The sequence below is a fragment of the Pteropus vampyrus genome, unplaced genomic scaffold (genome assembly GCF_000151845.1).
Source record: "Pteropus vampyrus isolate Shadow unplaced genomic scaffold, Pvam_2.0 Scaffold21, whole genome shotgun sequence".
Classification (NCBI taxonomy): domain Eukaryota; kingdom Metazoa; phylum Chordata; class Mammalia; order Chiroptera; family Pteropodidae; genus Pteropus; species Pteropus vampyrus.
Window position 1 is genome coordinate 12,187,498 of NW_011888802.1, and position 27,430 is coordinate 12,214,927.

The window sequence follows — 27,430 nt, forward strand, 5'->3', positions numbered from 1 at the left end:
AGCAGCAGTGAATCAGGTAGGAGAGTGGAGCTAGAGAGAACTGGATAGATGCTGGACATGTTTGGAAAGAAAGGTCAAAAGAAGTTGTTAATGGATTTGGATCTATGGGATTAAAAGAACGGATGCCTCTGAGGATTTTGGCTTAAGCACCCAGGTACTTAGATGATAGTTTCAGTTATTTTGATGAGAAAGAGTGGAAGAGCAGGTCACGATGGGGGAGGATCAAAGGTTCTGTTTTGGATATGATACTTGGGATGCATATTAGATGTGCGAATAAAGAGAACTGTTCAGCAGAATGTTGGATAAACCAATCTGAGTTCTGGGGAAACATCAGGGCTGGCAACTTGAAGACTGCAGGAATATGTGTGACATTTAAAGCCATGGGATTCGGTGAGAAAAGTTGGACAGAGGGAGAAGACAGGAAAATGCAATCGAGGTAAGAAGGAAGGTGAAGCAGCCAAGGAGACTGAGAAAGGCATAGAGAGGGAGGCAGAAAACCAGAGGGGTGTGGTGTCACAAAAGTCAAGAGAAGAGTTTCAAGGAGGGAGCCATCAACTATATACAACGCAGCAGAGGACTGAATAATACAAGGACAGAACTGGCCATTGAGTGGATTTACCAATTTGAGGGTATCGGTAATCCCTAGAGTAGCTTCTGTCAGTCTGGTGAGGACAAAGCTTGTGTGGCATGGGCTGGAACAGAGGCAGACCAGGTCTAATGATAACTGGGTCTGTGCCTGGTGGGTCGAGGAAGGCAGTGGTTAAGTGGTTAGTGAAGTCTCCTGGGGGAGCTGCTTTTACGAAGAAGAATAATACAGAATTAATACAAAATTAGGTGTACATGTAAATGCTTATTTAGAATGAGAAATCATAAGATTATAAATTTAAAATGCCTGACAAATATCGCATACACAACAAAATATAGAAAAAACTTATTAATGAACTGCCATATACAACCCTACAATATTTTCTGTCTTTTTTGTCTAACTAACCTTCTTTATATTACAATGACTTTTACATATCATCCATATATATGTATACAAGTCATCTTCTGGAGCCTATAAATATATTTTTACACATCGCTAGAGTGCACAGCAGTCACTAGTGGGATTTTTTTTCTTCTTTTATTTTACTGGTGGAATTTTGAGTATTATTTTTTAATAGGAGTGTAGAAATCTGAACTATTCTCCATTATCACCTGGAGGCTCAGCTAGAGAGGCTGAACCAAATAAGTGTAACCAAAGCCTGCAAAATATGCTGAAAATCAGAGATAGGAAAAGTCCTCTCTGATATTCTATTACACCAGGCTTTCTCAACCTTACACTGTTGACATCTGAGGCCAGACAGTTCTTTGTTGGAAGCTGTCTCGTGCATTGTGAAATGTTTAGCAGCATCCCTGTTCAGTACCCACTAGATGCCAGTAGACAACCAAAAATATCTCCAGATATTGCCAAATGCTCCCTGTGGGACAAAATTGTGCCGGTTGAAAAGTCACTGTGTTACACTAAGTGTGTGTGGTCCTTAGTGGTCCTTGGTTGACCTTTTCCTGCTGTGAACTAGTGGTCTAGTATTATTTGCATTTATCCCAGAGTTCTTTTCAGTTTTTGCTCTTTGACAGAGGCTTGACTTTTATCTCTAAGAGAAGTTATGCAGGGATAAAAATGTCAGGGCACCTCTTCACCCTCCCTGCACCCCATTTCTGACCTAGAATCTCTCCCTGCAGTCAGAACCTTCAGCATGCTGAAAAACTCAGAACTCTCAGAAAACAAACCCTGGCAGGACACATTATGTCAACAGAACCTTAAAGAGTGAGAAGGGATTGAGCATGAAAGGCCTTAACTAATCAATGATTAGGACAAAGGAGTGATTTGTGAAAGTTGAGCTAATTAGTTATTTTTTAAATGACAAAAGCAAGCATTATTTTAGGCAGAGAGTACATTTAACAAATTTTGTTCCAAGAAGTAGTGCCAGTTGAAAACAAACATTAACTTTAAGAATTGTTTAAAAAACATAAGACCAACATCAAGATGAAGAGGATGATATATGAATGTTTGCACAGACCATCTTTAAACTTTCTAACATAAAAGACAACAAAATGCAAACCAAATGCCACTGTGAGATACCACTTCACACTTGCTGGATAGCTAGAATCAAAGAAACGGAAAATAGCAAGTGTTGACAAGTATGTAGAGAAATTGAAATTTCATATATTGCTGGAAGGAATGTAAAATGATGCAGCCACTGTGGGAAACAGTTCGGCAGTTCCACAAAAGGTTAAACATAGAGTTAGCCTATCACACAGCGATTCCATTCTTAGGTATATACCCAAGATAATTGAAAATATATGTCCACACAAAACTTGCACATGAATGTTCATAGAAGCATTATTTATAATAGCCAAAAAGTGGAAACAAGCCAAATGTCTATTGATAGATGAATAGATAAACAAATATTATATGTCTTTACAATGGAATATTATTCGGCCTTAAAAAAGAATAAATACTATGACATGGATGAACCTTGAAAGCATTATGCTAAGTGAAACCAACCAGACACAAAAGGCCACATAGTATATGATTTCATTTAAATAAAATGTACACAATAAGCAAATCTACAAAAACAGAAAGTAGATTAGTGGTTGCCAGGGGAGAGGTGGGGATTGAGATAGCTAACAGATACAGTGTTTCTTTTTGAGGTGATGGAAATGCACTAGAGTTAGTGGTGATGGTTGCACAACTCTATGAATACACTAAATATCACTTGAAAATGCCAAATTTTATGTTATCTGAATTAGATCTCATTTTTTTAAAAAAAAGATGCGAAAACCAAAACCTACAATTGAAAGGGTTCCTGGAAGTCACGTGGAACAAACATCAAGTTTTCTAGTTGAGAAATCTTAAAGCTATTGCCCAAGAAATTGTCTTTAAAAACTAGTTTGAAGTGGCTTTCTACTTTATTTAGAACCTACTGAAATCTGAGGAGGACAGCTGGCATTAAAAGCAGTATGATCCCCAGAACTGGGTGATATAGACCACCTCTGTAGCTTCATCATTTAAATAAATATTTGTTGAGGATCTACTATGTGCTATGTACTTTTCCAAGTCCTGGAGGTACATCAGGAACTAAACAGACAAGAAAGTCCTGCCTCTATGGAACTTATATTCTAATATAAGTTCTTCCTTGACAGTGCATTTTAGAAGCTGTCATCACACTAGTACACGTTTAGAAATCAAAACCGGTTTTCTTAAGAAATGGTTGAATGAACTGAGCATTTTCAACTTTAGAAAGAGAAGTTTGAGGAAGAACATGGTAACTGCCTTTAAAAGCTTTTTGGGAGGGAGAGTTGCTTCATTCTCCACTGCTCCCAAGAGCACCACTCACATTAAAGGGTAAATGTTACAGAGGTGGATTTGGAGTCTCAGAAAGGAGAGAGGAAAATTCACATCATTACATACCTTCTCCGTAGCAGACATTCTGCTGGGTCTTTCTACCTGTGTTATCTCATTTAATTCTCACAATATCCCTACAAGGTGCAATGATCAGCCCTATTTTCAAAGAGGAAATGGAAGCTTAGCAAGGTTATGTAGCTGCCCCAAGATCACACAGCTGGCCAATGACTGAGGTGATAGTCGGATTTCTCCCAGACTGACTCCACACTCTTGTCACTAAGCCATGCTGTCTTCCCAACAATTAATGCTTTCAAAAATGTTCACGTTTGTAGAGGGGAAGATTTCATGGGATGTAAAGGTGGACCAGATGACCCAAAGCTTCTTTCCAGAAATACTTTGACATTTCACAGTGTACCCACACTGTACTGACTCATTTGTCTTACTCTCTGAAGATGGTTAAAGTGGTAAAATGAAGTTAATAATAATCCACAGGTTGTGTGGGTTAGATGAGCTAATGAATGTGCAGAATCTAAACATTATTCAGCAAATATTTACTGAGAATCTATTTTGCGCCGTGTTCTCTGACACAACACCAGCCTGGTCTTCATGGAACTTTTATTTTGTCTGACAAATAGAGAGTACTCCATAAGATTTAAAGTCCAGCCTTTTCTAGTCCCAAACCCACATTTACTCTATGTAAGACAGGCTACTCTCCCTATTTTATACTCATGTACTCAATCACCTGGCAAAATTGTACTGAGTACCTTCTGTGTGCTAGGCACTGCTCTAGGCATTGAAGATAAAGCAATGAACAAAATGGATGAAAGCCTCTATGAGGCTTGCTCTAGTACTTATGATAAACAAATACAGATAAAATATATACTACATCAGAAAGTAAAAAGTGCTATGGAGAAACGTAAAGCTTGGAAAGGGAAAAAGGGAATCTTAGGGATTTTGGAGGTTGCAGTTTTAAATAGGAGGTCACTGAGAAAGTGGAGTCCCAGCGTGGACTTTGAGAAAACGGAGGGCCGAGGAAGAATGAGGGCAAATGCCTGAAGAGGGAGCATGCTTGGTGTGTAAGCAATAGCAAGGCAGATAGTAACAGAGACGAGGTCAGAAAGGTAATGGGGAATCAAATTGTGTAGGGCTCATGAGGCATTGCGAAGACATGGTTTTCGCTGAGTATGGTGGGAAGTCATTGCAGGTCTGTCTGCTGCGTTGAGAACGTGCTCTAGGGAAACAAGTGTGCAAGCAGGGAGACCAGTGTAGGAGGCTGGAGCAGGCAGAATGCTCCCCCACCATGTTCATACCCTACTTCCTGGAACATGTGAATATGTTACATTGCATGGCCAAAAGGACTTTATAGTTGTAGTTAAGGTTATGGACTTTAAAACAGGGAGATTGTCCTGAATTGTCCAAGTGGGCCCAGTCTAAACACAAGAGCCCTTAAAAGTAGAGTTTTCTTCAGCTGGAGACAGAGAAATACAGAGAAAGAACTTAGGGAGATGCCACGCAAGAAAGGGATTTGGTCGTCTGCTATTAACAGGAAACCATGAGAAGCGACTGAATCCTGTCAACAATCTTAAGGAACCTGGATTCTCCTCCAGACCCTCCAGACAACCCCAAGTCAGCTGACACCTTGATTTTGGTCTTATGAGACCCTGAGCAGAGAACCCAGCCAAACCCTCTGGACTTCTGACCTTCGGAACTGTGAAATAATAAATAGGTGTTGTTTTAAATTGTTAAATTTGTGGTGATTTGTTAGGGTAGCAATAGAAAACTAATACAGAAATTGTAATAATTCATGTGAAAGATGATGGTTTGGATCTTGGATATATTTTGAAGCTAGATTCCAAGAGGAACTCCCAATGGTTGAAATGTAGGGTGTGAGACAAAGGGAGGAATCAAGGATGGCTCCAAAATTTTTGACCAGAGCAACCAAAAGGATGGAGCTGCCATTCACTGAGGTGAGAAAGACTGTGGGAGGATCCAGTCTGGGTGGGGAGATTAGGAGCTTGGATGCATCTCTGTAAAATCTGAGGTGCCTATAAAGTTTATAAATGGAAATGTCTAGGAGGTAGTTGGATAGGTAAGTCCAGGTATCAGGAGAGGTCTGGACTAAAGAAATAAATTTGAGAATCATGAGCATGATGATGATTTTAAAGCCATGAGACTGGATTACTGTGGTAAACAGAATTATAACATTACGCCTCATGATATAGCCCTTTGAAATCTCCTCCTCTTGAACGTGGATGGAACTTATGACTATGACGTGATATCATTCCTATGATTATGTCACAGTATGTAGCAAAAGGGATTTTGCAGGTGTAATAAAATTTACTGTATTTGTCTTCTTGGTCTGCCATACAAAATACCACAGACTGGGTGGCTTAAATAACAGAAATTTATTTTCTCAGAGTTCTGGAGGCTGAAAGTCTGAGATCAGGTACCAACATGGTCAGTTTCTGGAGTGAGCTCTCTTTCTGACTTATAGATGGCTACCTTCTCACTGTGTCTCTACACGGCAATGGAGAGAGAGAGAGAGAGAGAGAGAGAGAGAGAGAGAGAGAGAGAGAGAGCGAGCGCACACATACATTAGCTCTCGGACATCTCTTCTTATAAGTGTAGCAATCCCATTTTGAAGTCCCTACACTCATGACTTTATTTAACTTTAATTACCTCTCTAAGGCCCCATTCCAAATACCATCCCATTGGGGGTTAGGATTTCAACATATGAATTGGGGAGAGGGGGAAACACATTCAGTCCATAACAGTTACTAATCAGTTTGCTTTGAGTTAATTTGAGTCGAATGGACCTGACCTAATCGCATGAGTCCTTTTAATCTGGCTCTAGAGGGCAGAGACAGAAGAAGAGAGAAATTTGAAGAAAGAGAGATTGCATGCATAAGAAATTCTCCACTACTACCACTGACTGCTAGCTTCGAAGTTAAAGGATGGGAACATGTGGCAAGAAATCTGGGGAGCCTCTAGATGCTGAGAGCACTTTCCATCTGACAGCTAGCAAGAGAACTGGGCCCTCAGACCTAAAATCTCACGGAACTGAATCCAGCCAACAACCGGAATGACCATGGAAACGGGTTATTCCCCAGAGCCCTCAAGTGAGAACTAAGCCCAGCCGACACCTTAACTTCAGATTTTGAGACCCTGAGCAGAGGACCTAACCATACCACGCCTGGACTTCTGACCTACAGAACTTCGAGCTGAAATAGGTGCTATTGTAAGCCACTTAGTGGTAATTTATTATTCTGTAATAGAACATTAATACAATCACCAAGGGAGTGAGCATAGACAAAGAGGAGGAGATTACCTGGGGCGCCCTAATGTTTAAAGCTAGCAAAAAGATGAGAAACCAGGAAAAGAATATAATAAGGAGTGAACAGGGTCTTACTGGACACTTCTTTCTCAGGTCCGAACAACTGTTGTCAATTTTGGGTATGCACCCGAATCATCAGGAGAAAATTGTAGAAACAAAGAGCCTGAGCTCTAGTCCTGGGAAGTTCGAACTCAGTAGATCTTCGGAGTGACCTGAGTGTCTGTAATGGTTCAGAAGCTCACATCAAGTCTGATGCTCTGCTAGGGTTGAGAAACACTCTCCTATAACATTTCTTGTAGCCTGAGTTCAGGCAGAGAACAATATCAGATGGTAACAGAGACGAGGTCTTGACTTTTTTTTTTTTTTTTTGAGAATGCGTGAATTCTGGGGTTTACAAGAGACAGAGGGAAGTAAGAATTAATTATTGTTGTGGGGGAACTCCCCATGCTCCCTTTATAAAGATTTGTATCTTGCTGTTCAGGGAAGTGTTAGAGCAGTGTCTCCATATTGTAAAGTGAAGAAATGACACCTTAGATCCTTTGCAAGAAATGTTAGATGATCACCAGTCCTCTTTTCTTTGTCTTGACACACCAGTAAATAATTCCTAGCATTCCTTACAATCAGGTTGACATGTTGGCCAGGGAAATGTGGACTAAAGTAATGCTCATTGTTCCCAGGCATGGCCATAAAACCCTGCAAGAGCCATGAGCTGTCTTTGCTTGTCAATCAGCTGAATTCAGGGAATCCCTACTTCTTGGCTTTGCAACAAAATGGAAGAAATCTGGATCTTGAGTCACTACTTAGAGAGGAGCCACATGTCCTGCCTTGGGCCAATATGCATGAAAAATAAACTTTTATTGTGTTGTGCCACTGAGATTTTGGGGTTTGTTACAGCAACTTATATTAATCATCCGAACTAATACAAGTTCTTCTTGTACTGTATGTTCAATGATCTCTTTTCTTCAGCTCCTTATATACCCCACAAAATACAAACGTGAAAGACAAGATATGAGCCAGAAAATTTCTGACTTAATCAAGTATTTAAATGCTAAGATTTAGGTTTCTTTGAAGTAGATCTGGCAGATAGATTTGAAATAATTGAAGAGCCCATAGTGAGACTACACGTAGTAAAAGCAGAAGAAAACGCTGAGAATGTTTAAAGCTACAAGGGCTTCCAATTGTTTGTAGGTCCAGAGGTGTTCAAAGATACTCCAACACAGAGTAGAGTAAATTATTACAAATACTTATTAAGGGCCAGAGTCTGAGCTAGGCACTGAGGGAAGGAGAGGGGGCTGTATTGATATATAAATGTAAGTAAGACACCTCTGTTTTTCACTCAGTTGTGTCAATACAGACACATATAGAGAATTATTAAATTTAATTAAGCTAGTAAGTGCCTAATAGAAGAACAAAAATAACAAAAATACAATGAAAAACAGAAAGGAAAGAAAAATTACAAGTGGCATAAAAAGTTAGCAGGATATGAGCTCTAGAAAAAAAAGAAAATTGAACAAAACCTAAATTTTTTTTTAACGCCTACAGCACCTGGTAGTCTGAGCATATCTTTAAAAAATGTGTAGGACTTAGGTTGGAGGGGAAGACAAAGGTAGGAGAATTACAACACAAGTTCCCGAAAGAGGGTCACTTAATGGGATATATGTGTGTGGAAAGAGTAGAGATATAAGATTGAAAAGGTAGAAGGAAAAGCTGGGGCTACAGTTTGTTCCTTTTTTTTTTTTTTACTCCCACAAGCACGAGAAATAAAAAATTCTTTAAAGCTCTGCAGAAGTACAGTTTCAAATCCTGTGGTGTGGTTATGGACCTTTCAGAAATCCTTAGCAGCAATAGACCTGCCTGGCAAGCTATAAATTTAGAGAGGAGATGGACATATTTTTATCAAAGCCTGAGATGAAAGGCAGGGCTATGAGTATCACAAAGCTTTCCCAAATTTGGCTGCACCTGCAAAGCAATGAGAAGTCTTTTCAATTATGGAAGGTAAAAAGACCGTCCACTGGTTAAGTCAGGGGTGGTTTAGTTATATTTTCTTTCAGATAACATTGTCTCTTAATACAAAGGAGCTCAATTGGTAATGTTTTCTTTTAAGATTGAGGATGTTTAACATAAAACCTAAAGATGTGGTCAATATCTAGTTCATCAAATAGTTCTGGCTCTCTACCTTCTGGGCACAGGGTAGGATTGTACTCCTGTGCCTTCTTTGAGGTTTGATGTGGCTATGAGACTTACTTTGGCCAAAGAAATGTGAGAAGTGATTTGTATAATTTTGGGTGAGAAACTTTAAGGGCCAGTGTATGATCGTTATGCTGTATTCCCGGCTGAGGCAGTCAGAGAAACGTAGGCCAAGATGGAACGATTAGCACATCCCTGCAAATAAACTTTTGTTGTGTTAAGCCCCTGAGATTAAGGGTTTATAAGTTATTTCCACTTACTCTTGCTCATACTGACGAATAAATCTATAATGCCAGTTAAGAAGATATATAATTGACATTATAATTGTTTCCTACTGAAAGAAACTGTTACAATAATATTAGAAGACAATTGTTATTCATCTGAATATTGGAGAATGTCTTATTCCATTGGGGCTCCTATAACAAAATACCATAGATTGAGTGGCTTACAAACAACATAAATTTATTTCTCACAGTTCTGAAGACTGGGAAGTCCAAGATCAAGGTGCCAACAGATTGGCTGTGTGGTAAGGGCCCACTTCCTGGTTCATAGATGGCTGGCTGTCTTCCAGCTGTATCCTCGCATGATGGAAGAGGCAAGGGAGCTCTCTGCAGTCTCTTTTATAAGGGCACTAATCCCATTCATGAGGGTTCCACCCTCATGACATAATCATCCCCCAAAAACCGCCTACCCCACCTCCTAATACCAGCATACTAGGCATTAGGATTTAACATATGCATTGGGGAGGCAGGGTACATTTAGTCTATAGCAGAAAATATTGAATGAATTTCTATCTTTCTGATAAAGCTTGATAAGGGCATGGAGAGAAGTAGAACCAGGAAAGGTGAATGATAAAGAGCATCCAATGAAACAGCAGAAAAACCCAGTGAGTCTGGCAGCCAAGTAGTTTCCAGTAAAAGGGAGTAATTGATTCAGTCAAATGCTGTAGAGCAAGGTAGATAAGAACTGATTGTTCAATTTAGGAAGTCACTGGTGACCTGGATCAGAGCAGGTTCTGGTGGAGTGGTGATGGGGGAGAGGGACAAACCCTGACTTTAGGGAGATTAAAAGAGAAGAACCAGGGAATTAGAGATAAGAAATATAGATATCTTTTTTTTTTTTTTAACAAATTCATTATCAAGGGGGGCAGAGAAGTGGATGGTAGCTAGAAGAAAAAATGGCATCATATTTTTTCTTTAAGAAAGAATAGCATTTTTTTTTTTATGCTGACAAGAATTATTCAGAAGGAAGGAAAAATTTTGATATTGCAGGAAAAAAAGGAGGGATTTTCTGGAGCCATATCCTTAAGTATGTCACAAAGTATATTAGTTATCTTTTGCTGCATAACCACTCGCCCCAAAATTTAATGGCTTAAAAAAAGAAATATTGATTATCTCATGATTTCTGTGCATTAGAAATCCAGAGGTGGCTTGTTTAGAGCCTCTGGCTCAAGGTCTCTACCAAAGCTACAATCAAGGTGTCAGCCAGGGCTGCCATCATCTCAAGGCTCAACCGAGTGAGAATCCACTTCCACGTTACTTGCTCTACTGGTGGCAGGCTTCAGGTTCTTGCTGGCCTTTCGTCAGAGACATCAGTTTCTTACCATGTGAGCTTTTCCATTAAGCAGCTCACAAAGTGGAAGCTCGCTTCCCTCAAAGCAAGAGCTGAGAGAAAGAGGTAGAGGTCATTGTTTTGAAACATAATCAAGAAGTGCCATCTCATCACTTAGCCATTTTTCGTCTGTTAGAAGTGAATCCCTAGGTCCAGCCCACACTCAAGGGAAGAGATTTATACAAAGGCATGAATACCAGGAGGTGGGGATCGTTGGGGACCCACATAGAAGCTGCCTACTAGAGAGAGGATGGGATCTAGTGCCCAAATAGAAAGGCTGGCCTTGGCTGGAAGCAGGGATTATTGATCTGCAGTCACAGAAGAGAAGGCAGTGTTTGTGGGCACACAGAAGCTAATAGGTATGTAGCTGTGGGGGTGGAGGTGTAGGTATTAGCTCATTAGCACTTGGAGTACCTTGGAAAATGACACGAGATAACATGAGGAAACAGTCCCATTTTCCTTGGTTTCTCTGCTGTCTCCTTCAGCATAGCCAGAGGGATTCTAGATTCTAGATCTAGTACAAGACAGCTCTCTACCCTCTCAAATCTTTACCCATGAAGCAACGTAAAGCACCACACCGAGTTTACGATCACTTTTACTTACCTGGACTCAGAAAAATGCCAGAAGACCTATAAGGAACTATGAGCAGGAGAAGGAATCAAGGAGGAGACTTGGAGAGAAGAAAAGGTGAGGCATCATCTGAGGAATCTGCTCACCAGCTAGGTTTTCATGCATAGGTTTCTCACACTTTCCAAAATTCATGCTAAGCCAGAAGCCTTTGCCACTGAATATTCATAGTTCAAGAGAAATGGCTTTTTGATGGTTTATTTTGTTAAAGCAGAAAAGTGAGACAAACTTTTTTCCTTCACTAATAGCATCCCCAGACCTATCTGCTGACAGTCATGATAGAATGGATTTCAGCTTGGAGAGTGGGGTACCCCAGAAACAGCAAATTATCAAGGGGCTTCTGTTTTGATTTTCGAGGATGTCAGAGGAAATCTTATTGTTGCCGAGACTGTAGAAATTTCCTTCTTTTGGTCTCTAGTGAGGGGCAGCAAGGCGAATGAAAGAGTTTAGACTGCGGTGACGCAGAAAGGTCTGGAATCCCAGCTCCTCCCCATCTGTAAGTAGGAAATACCTGCATGGAAGGTTAGAGAGAACCAGGAACATAGCTTCTGGGGCGCCATTCACACAGAATACAACTAGGCCTTGCACTTCTGAGAGGCCCGCCTGGAACAAAGTAGTAGAGGTCAGAAAGAGCAGTTGTTATTAGGTGATAATCCCCATCCTGGAATGACATATGGTTTTCTGCCTTAATATTATGTAGACAAAACTTCTCCCAGTGCTTCTGTCCAGCTCCAGTGCCTCCCCCCGCCCCACCCGGCCCACTCCCCCATCTTTTAGCCTAGGACTCCAAATGCCTTCTCCTTGCCCAGTCCTCACCCTCTTGTGAGAGCATTTTCCAAGCAGGAAGCTCTCTTTAGCCAACAGAGAATCATCTGGAATTCTCCAAACCTCCTCCAAGGCTTGCACCTATGCTTCTAGAACCGCAAGCCAGTTTTACCTTAGGGCAGAGAAAAGGGTTTCCTGTCACAGACTAGAATGGCCTTTCCATTCGAATTCACTGGTGAAGGTGACCCAGGTCCTAGGTGAGCGGGTAAATAGATGCCTCAAGCCCACAGGTGACGACAAGCCATTATTTTCAGGGAACACTTTTCGAGAAAGCCTGCGTCTTTGTGATCTGGGTGGGAATTTGGGTTCTATTTCGTTCCCAAAGCTTTAGCAGGACAGACCTGACTCTTTATCTCACGGGTTGCATTCTCGTGACCTCGAACAAGCCGGCAAAAAAAAGCTCCGAGAGCGAGTTCGTCCTGGGTCAAAGCTCATCCCCACTCACGGAAACGACCTGCACGGCAGTGAGGTGCCAGGTGCTTCTCTGAGGCCCGCAGGGGCACCGCCCGAGCACGCAGTCCTGAGTCTAGATCTAGTCCTGAGTGTGCGAAAACCGACTTTCCTCTGCTTACACTCAAGGTGGGGGTGGGGGGGGAGGATGGCAGCCTTGGATGCGACGTGAGGCCCTGGCGTTTCTGCAGCTGCGGGAGTCTGAGGCTTGAGGAAGGCCTCAAGGCCCAAGGAGGCCTGGATCCAGGCTAGTCCCCACGGGCCGGGGCCAAGACACGCGAGCTTCTGCTTCCTTCTGAGCCCCAGGGCTGCTCTGCGGCCACTGGCACCCGAATCAGGCCTAGCCCAGGCCCGTCACCCGGTGGGTGCTTGCGAGGAGACAGAGGCATGGGAGCCGTGGGCGGGGCGGGTGGTGAAGCTGCCGAGGCCTACGTGTAAACTCAGCTTTGTCACTTCTCAACAGCTTCCAAAAGACGAAGATACCCTGGCTCCAGGGGGACAAAGAGGCCCTACGGCGACTTTTCAGAGCGGAGATGATGGAGGCTTTGGCAGTGTAACCGTAGATAATTAAGTATTCCCCGCGGCCGTCCATCCGCTCGCATACATCAGAAAACACGCCTTCTCTGAGCCCGGTCCCCTCCCTCGAATTCGCAGCTTTCTTTCCCGCAGGTAGATGACGACCTCTAGGCGGCACACCCGAGGACATGTTCAGAGTCCCCTAGTTTTGCGCAGACTCGTGTTGGGTAAGGCTCGCCGAAAATTCGGGGAGTGAGGAGAGCATCTCTGTAGGCATCTCTGTAACGGAAGTCGAGGCAGCTTTCTCGGAGGAAATGGGATCAAAGATCCCGGGGAGTACGTACGCGCGGATCTGTGCCACCCGCCGTACGCTCTGGGCTATGGGGGCGCAGAGAGACAGCGCTGGCTTCTGCGGACCCTCGGTCCCCGTCAGTACCCGGAATGCGAGACTCTCTTGTTCCCACTCCCCGAGCCCCAGACAGGCGAAAGGCAGCGGGAGCGCGCTGCCGCCGAAGGCTCATGTTTATTCACGCAGCCTTCAACAGCCTGTTCGAATACAAACTAATCTGTTCGAATACAAACTAATCAACCGCTTTAACTGCTTACTCAAGTCTAGGCAACTTGGACTGGAGAAGCGCAAGGAAGCCTTCGTGCGGGGCAAAGCAGTCAGCGCCTCTGTCCCGCCAGCCCTCTGGCCAAGCAGCCTCAAGCAGGGCGGGTGGCTGCCAAGGAGGATTGGGGCGATTACCCGACCGCCTTATTTATGCCCCCAGGCTCTCGACTCACCACTGGGACTGGACACAAAGCTCCTGGGTTGCCCTGAGATTCTATCAGGGATAGATTTCTGGGAAGGAAAAAGAGCGTTAGTTTCAGATTCCCTCATTTGCACCAACCCCTCTACTAAAAGTTCTATTATAAGTGTAATTTTTTCTTTAGTTTTCTACTGTGGGTCTGAGGGGGTTAAGTTCGTAGAGGAAAGGGTGGTCCCAATTTCAGAGATCGCTCTTTCTAACGTGACTACTGCCCCAGGGAGGGGTCGCCGGGGTTGAGGGGACAGGAGGTGGGAAGACTTTTTCATGATTCTCCCTCGCTTCCAGATTCCTCAGTTCCGCGCGGCGCCTGCCAGAGCCCACTTCCCACCTTCCTCAACCCGCACCGTCTCTTCTCTAAGTTGGGGCTGAACCAGCAGGGGCCTTGCGGAGGAGTCAGGGTTGGGGGAAGTCTGGTGGTCTGGTGGTCTGGATCTTCCACCTTCTGCGTGTCGGTCCCTCATCAGTCCTTGGCAGCACCTTCCCCAGGTGTTGAACCTGACTGAAGGCAAGACGGAGGGTCAGTTGTGCGGCAGTTTTATTTTTTTCTACCCACCACTCACCTCCCGTTTCGCCCAGCACCCACGCTTCCCTGAAGAGATTCTCCATCTCCTCTCCCAGGTTCTACTTGGCGGTGTCTCACTCTTTGTCTCACTCTTCGTCAACTCTGCAGAGCTGGTCTCTGCAGGCACAGTGAAGCCATCTAGGCCACCATTCGGATAATCCAGTTTAAAATATCCTTACTAAAACTTAAGCTAAAAGGGAAAGAATTAGGAAGAGAGTTTGCTCATACGTTTGTTGGCAGGATGAACGTGTTTGCGCACAGTCCTAATCCCACCCAATTTCCCCCAATTCCTGATATCCGCGCGTGTAAGACCTCTAGTCTGTTGGAATTTCGGCGATGACTTCCAAGCCGAGGTTTTACCAGGTGGTCCGCTCCAAGCCCGGGTGTGTGTGTGTGTGGGTGTGTGTGTGGGTGTGTGTGTGTGTGCGCGCGCGCAGGAGCTTTTGGACGTGAAATACCTCCAGGGCAAAAGGGGAAAACGCTAGAGACTCTTCTGAACTCAGCGGTAATACCTTTTGGGGACTCTAGGGAAGACGAGCTGGGATCTCTACAGATGTCACTGTGGTGACATTCCAGGTAGCTTGCCACCCCATCCCTCCCACAACACACACTCCTGAGTTCCTGAGAGCCCTTTTAAAGGTATTCCCTCTTCTGCAAACAGACTTCTCTCCACTCCTGACCTCATGAAAAGGTGGCCCCAATGGAATCAACAAACCTGAAAAGCCTCACTTGGTCTCTGTTATCCCAGGCTGCGCCTCTCCTTTCGGTGTTTCAAGCTTTCGCGAGTGGCTAATTACCTCGGGGTTATCGCAAAATAAAATGGTGGGGGTGAGGTGGATAGGGAGGAGGGCGCCCAAGTGAAATCGACAATCTACTAATATTCCATAGAGAGAGTCTGAAGACGTCCTCGTAATTTCCCTTAAGAAATCTGGTTTTACAGGTCGATCTCAGTAGGAGAATTCTTTGCCTAGAGGCTCAAAATGAGTAATAGGCTGTGTGTCTTCAAATCCTCGGCAAATATGATAAATACATTCAAGGAGAGCAATGGGGTGTTTACAATTAGTACCCAAACTTCTGCTGTTTGTCAAAAGTCCCTAAATAACCCTTCCCCCAATCAAGCGAGGAGCCCAAAGGAGGTAAAAATCAGGCGGAGACATCTGCAAAAGGAATTTAAAAGCCAAAGCCGATTTTATTTCCTCCAGTCAAGTGTGAATGATGGGGCGGCGGAGGCACGGGTGATGGAGTCTACCTGACAAAGCGTGCAGTGAGGGGCTGGGGTGGGGAGTAAGGGCGGGGTCACAAAAGCGAAGGCACTGAGCTCTTTGCCTTGCGGGTACCACTTCCCTGCCCTGTGCTGAGGCTGTCGCCTAAGGCCCAGCAGCCACCTTGAACCTGGAAACCCAGTCCAACAGGTCGTTACCTCCCCACAAATGTCCAGCACCTTGCATCGTGATTCCCAGCGGGTTTATCCGGATAGAGCTCTTCGCAAGTTTTTCAGATTTGTCAGTTTCTAGGAATTTGCATGCTTTATAGGAAGCTGAAACCACGAAGATTCAGTTTACACTTTAAAATCTGCGACGCTTCCCAACGGCCCCAGTCACTCGGTTAAGGTTCAATTACTTCTTAAAAAAAAAAAAACGCAAAAATAACATTGTTTTGAGAGTTTGGGACCCCTTCTTCTTTTGTCATAACAATTCGAAAAAAGTTGTCTCTGCTTCTCAAAACCTAGTTTCCCCGCAAGTCGTCGGGGACGTGGGGAGAACTGGGCTCAGAGTGAGCTGGGAGCCTCTGAGCTTTCTCAGGGACGTCAGCTGAGCTGTCTACAGTTTTCATCCTTCATTTAAGTTTGGGGCAACTCTGAAAGCGACTGAAAAGTTCGACGGCTGGGTGGCCAGCGGCCCGGAAGGCCTGGCGGTCAACCATCGAAAATAAAACAATTGATTTCCTTAGCTGCAAACGCCCCTATGGTAGCCCACCTCCACTGCAGCGCAGGAAACCGGAGGACCGCCCTGATCTGCTCGGGTTCGCGCCCTGCCTCCGCCAGCATTTCAGCCAGGTCGTTTTCTGCCCCTTTGGGTTCAGTCAAAGACCAACAGCCAGAAGGGGAAGGGGGGCAGGGACCAAGGGGAGAAACCTGAGTGAAAGAGTCAAGCTTTAGGTGTATTTTAATCCTTTAAGGGGATGAGTAGATGTCTCTACGCAGCCAGATTAGGCTCCTCACAAGCTTTGGTTTTAGGGTGGGTTGGAGGTTAAGGACAGAAATGGTATGGGAGGAGTAGTTACTCGTCGCTTGTTTGGTCTTCACATCTTTCCAGCGGCCCAGGTAGGCTGACGGCAAAACCCTGGGGCCGTCCCTCTTGGATCGCTCCCCTAGATAATGGAGGGGGCGTAGGGAGCTTTGTAAAGCCGGTCTTGGTATTCCCCCTCCCCAACTTCCACAGGAGACCTGGGTTCCCCCTTTAGATTTATACTCATTCATTCATTCCACAATTGTTCATTCAAGACCTAGTAGGTACCAGACACTGTATTAGACTAAAAACGCGGCATAAATGGAACTCTGGCCTCAAGCCCAGAGCCTGAGGATTGGCTCCCTAGAATGTTTTAAGATCAGCAAGCCTCTTGGAAGAGCCAGCCTTGCTGCTCCATAGATTCCAACGCTGGGCGAACGGACCCAAGGAAACATAACTTCTACATAACTTTTACTTCTCCTTTCCTTTTTTCTTTTTTTCAAGTAGCAAAAGACCATTAATTAGAAGAATTACTGCTACCCTATATTATCCCAACCTGTTCAATGTCTATCTGCTGCAGACAATGCTAATAATGGCAATTATTGCTTCTATAAACATCCCGAGGCAGCACTCTTCTCCCGCAGTGTGTGTGTTTCAAGAATATATATATAAAAAGTTCCCCCACTCATTTGCATAGCTTCATCTTTACCTTTTCCCATTCATCCCTTGCAAAAAGCATATCTATTCAAAGCCCTTGCAAAAAGCATATCTATTCAAAGGGCATTTAGTCCATTTCTTTCTTGGCCGGTAAACCTATTCATCAATTGTTCTGCCTTGTAGATCGCATTCTAATGCTAATCTAGCGTGTTAAATATCTTTTTGTTCCCCTTTCACCGTTTTGTCATTCAGTTTATCCAGTTTTGGTCACCCATTTTATTTATTTATGCGCCTGCTCCTATTCAGGGGCTCATGTATTTTTTATTATGTTGTTTCACTGTCACGCAGTGTCAACTTAGTCTATTCAATGGGGGCTACTTGAAGGCCGGAGGGACAAAGCGTGTACACATTGCACCGCTATTCATTCCGGCCAGCTGGATCGGCTGAAAAAAAAACCTTGTGAAAAGAAACGCCTCACAATGGACACAGAAGAAGTGCACAATGCTAACAGTTTTCCAAATACCACTGATTGGTTTCTTCACAATGAGGAGAAAGCCGCCGCTTTTTCTTAGCTCCACTTCAACAAACAACACTCTCACAAAACCTCCCAACCCTGCGTTTTGTTCCCGGACAAAACCTCCTCGACTGTCTAAACGCTCCCACTGAAGGACAAAAAAAAAAAAAAAAAAAAAAAAAAAAAAAAAAAAGCTCTTTTCCCCCCCCCCCCCTGCTTTTTCACTGCAAGAGAATAAAAAAGGAATGGGGGGGGGGTTGTCAGTGAATTAATAATATCAGTCTTTTAAAAGAAGAGGGCTGACCTTTGAGATGCACTGGGCCGAGGGAGAAAGAACAGGGGAGAGATTAATAAAGTTTAGACGGCGCTCTCTCTGCCTCCGCTGGGCAGTGGGCGCGAGAAAGACCTGGGCGCTTCGAGCCGGCGAGTTGCACGGAACTTCACTGGCCCGGAGGGGGAGGCGGCGGCGGTGGCGGCGGCGGCGGCGGCGGCGGCAGGGAGCGCTCGCGCCGAGACGCGCTCTGATTGGCTGGCGCGCCGGTCCCCTATCTGCTCCAGGAAGGCGGTGGAACAGTCTCTCCATCTTAGGCTCCCGGAGCCGAGGCAACCCCCAGCCGAGGGTTGAGAGGGAGATCCGCGCTGTTTTGTTCAAGTTTCTTGGGGTGCAGGGGAGAGGAAATTGTCAAATGAAGTGACAAAAGCAGCCAACTCCACGGTTCCCCAGAAGCCATTCCTCGCACGTCTCCCAGCTCAGGTCCTTACAGCTCAAACAGAACAATTCCACCTGTTTGCGCAAAGCCGGAAGACAACACTGCTGGCCCCTTGGATGTGAAACTTGTTTAAAGCCCGTAGGCAAACGTGACTACCTAAGAAATGTCGTCGTAGCTTTTTTAAACCTTAAAAGGGGAAAATGAAAGAACAAAAAGAGGGAAGGGGAGGGGAGGGAGGGAAGAAGGAAGGACGGAGAAAGACGTACAGAAATAAATCTTGAGCCCACAGCAGCTCTTGACTTAGTCCCACCGCTGTATTTGTGGGTCGCTTTCAGTCTCTTACACACCTGGCTCTTTCCATGCCTTCTTGCTCCAGAGTCGCTCCTCCTTACTTAAGCACAGTCTTGCTTTCTCCAGGAGCAACCGGTTAGCAAGATCACTGGAGTCAGAGCGGTGATAAACTAGTCACCCCTCTGTGGGCCTGTGGACGTACTCAAACAGCCGCACAGCCGCACAATCTGTTGGCGATGTGACCCTGTGTGTTCACCCCAGGCATCCTTCCTCCTCTCTCCATCTTTCTAGTCTCTTTCTCATTCATCAACACTCTAGAGCGTTGCTTCCAGAAAACGCTGATCTTTCGGAAGAGAGGAGGGGGCAAGAGGGGGCAGGAGGGGGCGGAGAATCTTCGGGCCGGTGGGGCCGAGCTGGAAGGCTCAGGGAGGTAACTAAGATTTAGGGCTGGGGCGATTTCCAGCTAGCCGCAGGAAGTTCCGTGTTGAGAAGTGATGGGCTGCTACAAAAGGCAAAGACGAAGGCTTGAAAGGATTTAATTAACCGTGTCAGGGATAATTACCCCTGGACAGTCCAAATTAGTTTTGCATAATCGCTCAGAACCATATGAATTAACTTATAATATCGCAAAGAGCTCGGGGAATAACAGGAGAAGGATCGTTTTAATTAGTGAATCAGGGTCAAACCAGCGGAATCTATTTCTCACATTTCTAAAACTTTCCATGGTTTTTAAAATATTATTCCGTTGAGGGAAAACAATGACTTTAAAGATCTGGGTCGCTTATAAAGACGTGAAGCTCAAGATATGGTCTCTGTCAATGGGGAATGAGTTTACGACTAGTTGAGTCTTGTACCTTGAGAATTTCTAACTCCGCGCCTGTGTGTGTGTGTGTGTGTGTGTGTGTGTGTGTGCGCGCGCGCGCGGGAGAATAAAGATCTCCCTACAGTAAATTTTTTTTTCTCTGATATCCTTCCTTTCTTTACTAAAATTAAAATTCTTTATGATTTCAAAACTTTCTCCAGCAGAAACTTGTCTAGACCTGGAAATTCAACCCTCTCCATTAGAATTTGTTGTATTTCTATTTTAATGCCATTAGCATGACAAAATAAAGCCCTAAAGAGGCCAAAAGTTGTACATTGTTGTTAGCAGTGATTATTCTTCCAAACAAAATCATAAGGTGTAAATAAGGAATATGCCAAAGATACGTGAACAAATTACACGGATTTAAGTGGTGGGGCTCTCCTACTAGCAAGATAAAGTGGTCAAGCAACTTTCCCCTCTTAAAATGTTACTGGAAACTAGTGAAATGCTTTGACCAGTCTGGATGTTTTCAATGGGCTCTGTTCTACTGGTTCATGAATGCCTTTTTTTTTTTTCCCAAGATAATACAACTACTTGGTTTTTTTTTTTTTTATCTTCTTTCCTATTCACGATTAAAAAATGTGATAAATCAGGTTTTTGGCTCTGAATAACAATGGCTTGATTTAGATTTCCGAGTAAATCTATTCAAAAGTGAAACAAAGGCTGCCTTTGGAGGATACCTTACATTTCACCTGGACCAGGAACGTAAGGGCAATTCAGATAAAAATCTTGTTAGGAACTCAACAAGAAATAGAGGATTTTCTCTTTTCCCTGGTTCAGGCTTTATTTAAACTCTTTGTTCAAAAAAAATGAACAGAGTGATAGTCGTATCCTAATTTACAGATATAGTTTAGACGTCTAATATTAAATTAGAAGATCACACAAGAAAACCATTTACACATAAAGATTAAAACCAATACTTAAACTTTTAAAAACTTTATATTACATAAAGCCAAAATGAAACTAAATACATGTTAGCCAACTTCATTCACAAACATTAGTCAAAATATATACATTAAAAAAACAAAAAAGCTATAATTGAGGAAGGTTATTTCCTCTAAAATGTGTTTTATCGTAATTTGCAAATGAATTGCAGATGATCTAAAAAATAAGCTAATTAGGGAGGGAACTCCAAAACACATTTAAACGGTTCAAGTTGGAGAAATGCTAGCTGAAAACGAGAGACATCTGTCAAAACAATTCTGTGGGGTTTTTTTTTGTTTTGCTAAATAATAAATATATAATTACCACTCAGACAAAAAAGGTCTGATTTAATCTTAGATAAAATTGCGATTCTGAAATAGTCCCGCAATTTTTAAGTTAACTTTGACATTTGCTCAAATGCTTTAGAGTCTAAAATCGACTCAAATTTAGGACAACGCAAATAACACATTCTGATTCAATGTTTTCACGAACATATACACATTATAATCTTAATGAGAACGCAGCCATTAAGGGGAAAATAGGAACAGGGCCTTTGCACTTTCTGGAAACTGTGTCAGAATTCCAAGCGAGTGGACTCAGGGTGACTTCTAGCAGTTTTGTTTTTTATTAAGAGAGAAAATCCAATTGACAACTTTTCATCTCACACACATTTCTTGTTTGCGTTCCTTACTCTTGAGAAAGAGCTCTAGCTCTGATTTGTATATGGCGTGATAAACAAAAGAAACCGTGATCATCTCATATACAAAAGGCCAGATTCGAGCCGGTCACTGGTCAAGAATGGATCCGGTCTGGCGATTCTGCTTGAAAGAACAGAAATTTGCAAAGTTCAAATAGTACAAATAGGGAGCAAGGTTGCTCAGAGCCATCCAGCTCCGAGAAACTAATGACACCGATCAGCTTTTCCCTTGTGCCAGCCATTTCAGAGCTAACATTTGAACAGAGTGCATGCAACGCAGACAAAGGGGAAAAAAAGGAGGGGAGCGGGATGAGAAACAAAAACAAAACCGACAGTAAACTTCCAACAAACAAAACTGGAGAGCCCAACAGTCAAAAGTTATTCCTTTACCTCTGTGGGCCAAAACGCAACAGGTTCCGAAGTGCAAAACAATCACCAACTGCTGCAGGATACAACTGCCCTCTTGCTGGCTGCCTAAGTGCGGGTCTGAAATGATACTGTGAATTCACACGCACACTCTCCCGCGCACTCGCGCCCCGACTGGCATCTCTGCCGCTGCCTGGCACCTATACATCTTATGTACATACAAACCCGGGCCCTCGTCGCGGGAGGGCGCACAGGGAGGCCGCAGAGCTCGTACCTATACATATGTACACGTGTGCACACTGGTCCTCGCAAGGCCGCCCCGCGGGGTCATAGCGCGGCGGCGTAGGCCGCGGGGTAGGGGTCCAGCTGAGGTTTGCCCATGCCCGGCAGCAGGATGTAAGCGAGCGGCGGCTGCAGCCCGGGGCTGGGCCACGCGCTGCAGTTGCATGGAATCATATAGCCCGGGTTGCCCGGACTGGGGTGCGAGTGCGTGTGCCCCCCGGCGGCCGCGGCTGCCGCTGCAGCCGCCGCAGCCGCGCCGTGGAAGGCGCCAGCGCCGGCGGTCGGGTAGCCCAGCGACGACGCGTACGGGAGGCCGGACGACGACGAGGAGATCTCTGCCATCTTTGGAGTCCAGGTCGAGCAACGAGTAGGGGCTGCCGGCTGGCGGCGGCGGCGGCGGCTGCGGCGGCGGCGGCGGCCGACTGCGGGAAAGAAAGACGCGCGCGGCGGGCGGCGGCGGCGGCGGCCGGCTGCCTTCTCGGGGTTGGCGAGTAGCGACTCCGGCACCAGGCCGCTGCCTGCGCCCGCATGCAACCCGGCGCCCGCCTTGAGCGCCGGGTGCTCAGCGTCGGCCACGCCGCCCAGGCCGTAGGGCACCGGAAAGGCGAACTTGTCCTTCTTCAGCAGCGTCTTGGGCTTGCGCCGCGGCCGGTACTTGTAGTCGGGGTGCTCCTTCATGTGCATGGCACGCAGCCGCTTCGCCTCGTCTATGAACGGTCGCTTCTCCGACTCCGTGAGCAGCTTCCACTCAGCGCCCAGGCGCTTGCTGATCTCCGAGTTGTGCATCTTAGGGTTTTCCTGGGCCATCTTGCGCCGCTGAGCCCGCGACCACACCATGAAAGCGTTCATGGGCCGCTTGACGTGGTCCACCGGCTTGGACATGCTTTCTCCGTGCCGCGGCTGCAGCCCGCCGCCGCCGCCCGGGCCGTCACCCTCGGCCCGGAGGAAATCAATGTTGGCTGTCCTCGGGGACCCGTTCGGCCCGCCCGCACTCGCCGTACCCGACTTCGCGCCCCGGCGTCGCTCCCGCCTGGGAGAAGGGGACCGGGGGACCAGCCCGGCGCCGCGCCGCGCCCTGGACTGTCCCAATCTCTCTGGCCAAGCACTCGGGGAAAATCCTCTCCGAAGCACGATAACTTCTAGGCAGTGCCCCCACCCCACGGTGGCAGTTTGTCCTTTGCTTTCTTTTTGTCCTTCCTCTCTGGTGACGTTTGCTTGCGAACTCTCTGCAGGTAGCCGCTGCCCCTCAGAGCTCTCCTGCTCCTCGGCCTTTTTTCTCCTAAATGCACAGCAACGTGGAAAGTTGCGTCGCGGAGGCTTCACCAAGTTGAGCCGAGTCCGCCACCGCGTGCTGCCAAGTGCCAAAGGGGGCTCTCGGCGGCAGCAGTGTTTGGGTTCTTCTCGGTGACTTTCTCATTTGACAGTAGCAGATGGGGGTGGAGGAGCAGGGGGGGAAGGAGGTGGCCCCGAAGGAGGAAGAGAAGAAGGAGGCGGGGGAGGGTCCGGGCACACCACGGGATCGCAGAGCGCAGCAATGGATATCAGTACAACACGGCAGCACCAGCCTGTGTTCCTGACTCCGGGCAGGGCGCGCTGATGGGAACCCTCTCAAACGGCTGGGTTTGTGTGTGGTGGGGAGGGAAGCTGTCCGCACCCCCAGCACCTGCCTCGTGGGTCTTCCTCTCCGGGTGCCAGTCGGGGAAGGAGGTTGGATGAGGCTTGATCAAACCTGGGGTCGCCGGGCCTCAGAGGAAATCCTCCCTGCTCGCCAAGGCGCCGCGTCTCGCCGTCCCCCAGGCCATGCCGGCTCCCCTCGCTCGGATCCCCTCCAGGCGCGCCAGCCGACTCGAACTCCCAGAGCGCGCCAGGCGTGGAGGGCGGCGCTGACTCCGCGCGGCGCCGCTGGGCGGGCACCGGCCTCGTCCTCTCCTCGCTCCTCTCTGCCGCCGCCCGGCAGTTGCAACTAACTTCGCCCAAGTTTCCTGCGCCGCTGCGCCCCTTTCGGTGCGCTCGCTTCGCAGTGTGCGCCCGCGTGTGCGCCGAGCCGGGGGCCCCTCTCTCCTAGTTTCTCCGGACAGAACCAAGCAGGCGCGGAGGCAGAGGGGCTAGAGGAGAGAATTTAAGGAAACCGCGCAGTCACCTCACTTCGCAGGTCCTCGCTTGGGCTGCTCCTGCTTCCCCGACTCCTGCAGCACGGTGGGCCCCTTCCGGACCAGGCCACCACTCCGCAGCTCCCGAGGCGGCAGGAGCCCTGTTACCGGGCTCAGGTGAGTGTCGTTACCTGCGTGTGCAGGCGCCCGCAGCCGGCTCTGGATGTGCTTGTCCAGCAGCGGCTGAGAGTGTGTATATCTGGGGGCTTGCGGAGGAGGTGGAGCTCAGGACTCCAGGAGGGAGGAGGGACCAGAGGAGCCTCTTCGCTCCCACACCCCTAGGACCTCGAATTAAACAGGATCCCCACCGGCCCCCTCCCCCCCTTCATACTTCTCCTCCCACCCCTTTTCACTTGAGAGCAGGTTTAGGCGAGTGGAGAGCCCGCAGCGCGTCGCAGAGTCTGCGCACTGTTTGGCGTTGGCAGCCCCGGTGTCATCCCGGCTACCCTGGCCGGTTGGAGCAGCACTGGTGGCGGCTTTGGGATCCTCTGCCCGGAGGACCGAGACGTGCAGCAGGGAGAGCACCTTGCGAACTACGGAGGAAGAGGGGACACACTCTAGAAAATGTTGGAGACTTTTCCTAACAAGAAAGTACTCATTTCCCTTGGAGGTCCTAATGTTACTTGGCACAGATGCTTCCCACATTTTCTTGGCATAGGTGAGGCACCCAGTCAGAGGTAGGAGAGTGAAGGACTAAGCGTGCTTTTGGCAATCATTTCGAAAAGGAGCTAGCGTAAGCTGAGACTAGGCATCTTTGTCTGAATATTCAGCTCTTCAAAATTTCTGGGTGTTTTGTTTTTGCGGTCGTCAGAGCCATCTATATGTTGATCTCTTCAAGGTACATCTAACTTACAGTATCTCACTTAAATGCAGAGAGGGAGAAGGTGTTCAAAGTCAATAAGAAATATGAAATGTTTCTCTGAAATTAAAAAGTAAAACATGCCAATCATGCCTTACTGGCATATTTCTATGTTGTTAAGCACAATTTTCTTTGGTAAGAGCAGTTTTTTCTTTATAATTGACATGATGCAAAAATCAAACAGCATGATTTTGTTTGCATATTTTTCTCACTTCTTGGTATGCTGCAGCATACTTATAACATGATCAGTCTGGAGATTTTACTCACAAGTTGGCCTGCCCTTCAAGGAGAACTTGCTTGCCTTCTTTCTTTGGCAGTTTTGGATTTGACCTAGCCATGTGGTGTGTGCGAGTAGATAGTTCTATAAGCATTTAACTCTTTAAGTGTTCCCTGCTACATATGTTCAATTCATACATAGACATACAGACACAAAGCATTGATTGTAGTTATGAACTTAAATAAAAACCATTTTAGGTCATCAGTTTTATTTAAAAGTTAGGCTTGTTTTATTGCTCATTTTAATAATAGAGTTTGTTGCTTTAATTTTAGTTGCAAATTAATGCAAATCAGTGAAATGTATAGGAGTCTGCATTTTTCTTAAGATATCACATTTACAAATGTTTACTTTGTAAAAGTTATGCCCTTGTATTGCTAAACAATTGGACTGATTTCTCTAGAACTATATTCCTTCACAGGCTCTATAAAGACATTGTTATTCACAGACTCTGGGTGGAGCAACATTAAAACATTAGCAGGTGTAATTACATAGACTAAATATTAAATATACTGTTTTGTGATGATAAACTCCAAAATTGTCATCCCTGAGCTTTTAACCTACTAACGTGTATAATAGGTTTGAGACAAAAATATTATACACTGTCATACTAAAAGCATATGTATGGGGATGTAAGATATGAAAAACTGTTATTCACTAAACAATATGAATAAAGTTGAATCTAATCATAAAAATTATCTTGACATATACAAAAGCATAAGGATTGAGAAAAGATATTTTATATTGGTTAGTTAAGTTATGATATACTCTTTTCAAATTTGTTTAAAATTATTGCAATAAATTAATACCATGGAAAGAAACGTTTGTATATGTGATTGAAATGTATGCTTATATGTGCAATGAATAAAAATAAAATACATAAGCTTCCTTGGATATAGTTTTGTAAATTGTGCAATATCGCCTGTTTGGTGATGTTAAATAAACAAAATTTGAAAGTTCTTAAGTCCAAAAATGTTGAGCTGTGCAAAACAAAGGTGCTTTCCATACCTAAAAAAGTGGCTGTTTGTGTGCTTGTTTGTCTATGCACTCAATAAATAAAATTTCACAGATTTCAAAATAGGAGAAATTTGGTTTTCGATTTCAGTCTTTAGGAGATCAATATTCTTAGGTATGCTTGCCAGCCATCGCAAGGCCCTCACAATAAGCCATATGTGAAAGGAAGGCAGCGGGCACTGCTGTTATTAACCAACCTTCATACTTCTTGCCTGAATCTGGTTGAGCTTTTCACAAAGTTAAGTTTTCATTGCCATTCTCTTTCCTATGTACCCAATTGTAAAGTCAGTTTTAATTTCCACAGATTTTATGTTTGACTTGATAGATTGTTATATTTTTGCTCTTGCATATTTTTAACCTAAAAATGAAAAATACCAAGCTATAGGAAAGCAAATAGTCTGTGTGAGTAAACAGTAAAGGAAAAGTGAAAGAGAATCATAAGTTTGTTGGGCTTTATATTGTCAACTCTTGATTGCGAACACCTAGAGAACAGTGTACCTTGATCAGTAGTCTGTATGGGCTCTGTATTTTCTTTGTGGTCACAGTAATACCTGTGCTTACAAATATATCTAATCAGAAACAGAGACAGACACTCAGAAAAAGTTTGTGAGTCTGTGTAAATTTAGTATCTTTTCCCCCTTAAAACCTCCCCATTAAATGGTCTTTTTCAATTCTAAAACTTTCACTAGGAGGCAGCAATGAGGTTGCTGGGGAATAAAAAAAAAATACCTTTGCAACACCAGACTGGCTTTCTTTCTCTTTCTCTCTTTATTTTCTATAAAAGAGGGGAGAATATTTGAGTCCCAAAGGAAGACAACGGATCAGAGTGAACTAAATAATTTTCCTCCATCTTTTCTGTCTCTGCTCACCGATTTTCACTCAGAGGTCTCACTATCATATTTTTCTAGAACCATGGAGGTGGTAAACCACATGGAAGTGACTGGGCAGTAAAGGTGATACCTTCAAAGTGCCGAAGCCAAGTCATCACACCTGGAACACCGAGAGCAGGCAACTATAGTTAGAGGACTGTGGAATTCTGGTCATAAGCAAATGCGGTGAAAGAATTCATAAGCTTTCATACTGGCTTCGAAAGGTAATACAGCCTGTTTGTCCTGTTAAGGAGGAAATGAACAAACTGTGACAAAAGCCGACCTTAGGCTGTTGTCACAGCTCTCTAGTCCTACTCCTCTAACTGCCTAGTTCTACTATCAGCCCCCCACCCAACAGCCCCACAAAGGGGAAAAATCTCAAACGATGAACCACATAAAGCCTGAGAAAGGAAGAGAGGAG

General features: G+C 45.3%; 1 protein-coding gene across 1 annotated transcript; it reads right to left on the reverse strand.

Annotated features, from left to right (window-relative positions):
* Nucleotides 1-21,888: 21,888 nt before the first annotated feature.
* SOX21 (SRY-box 21) lies at nucleotides 21,889-22,725 on the reverse strand. Its single transcript, XM_023527995.1, is given in 4 exon segments — nucleotides 21,889-22,188; nucleotides 22,190-22,225; nucleotides 22,227-22,310; nucleotides 22,312-22,725. Coding segments are annotated over 4 exon segments (834 nt in total).
* Nucleotides 22,726-27,430: the final 4,705 nt, after the last annotated feature.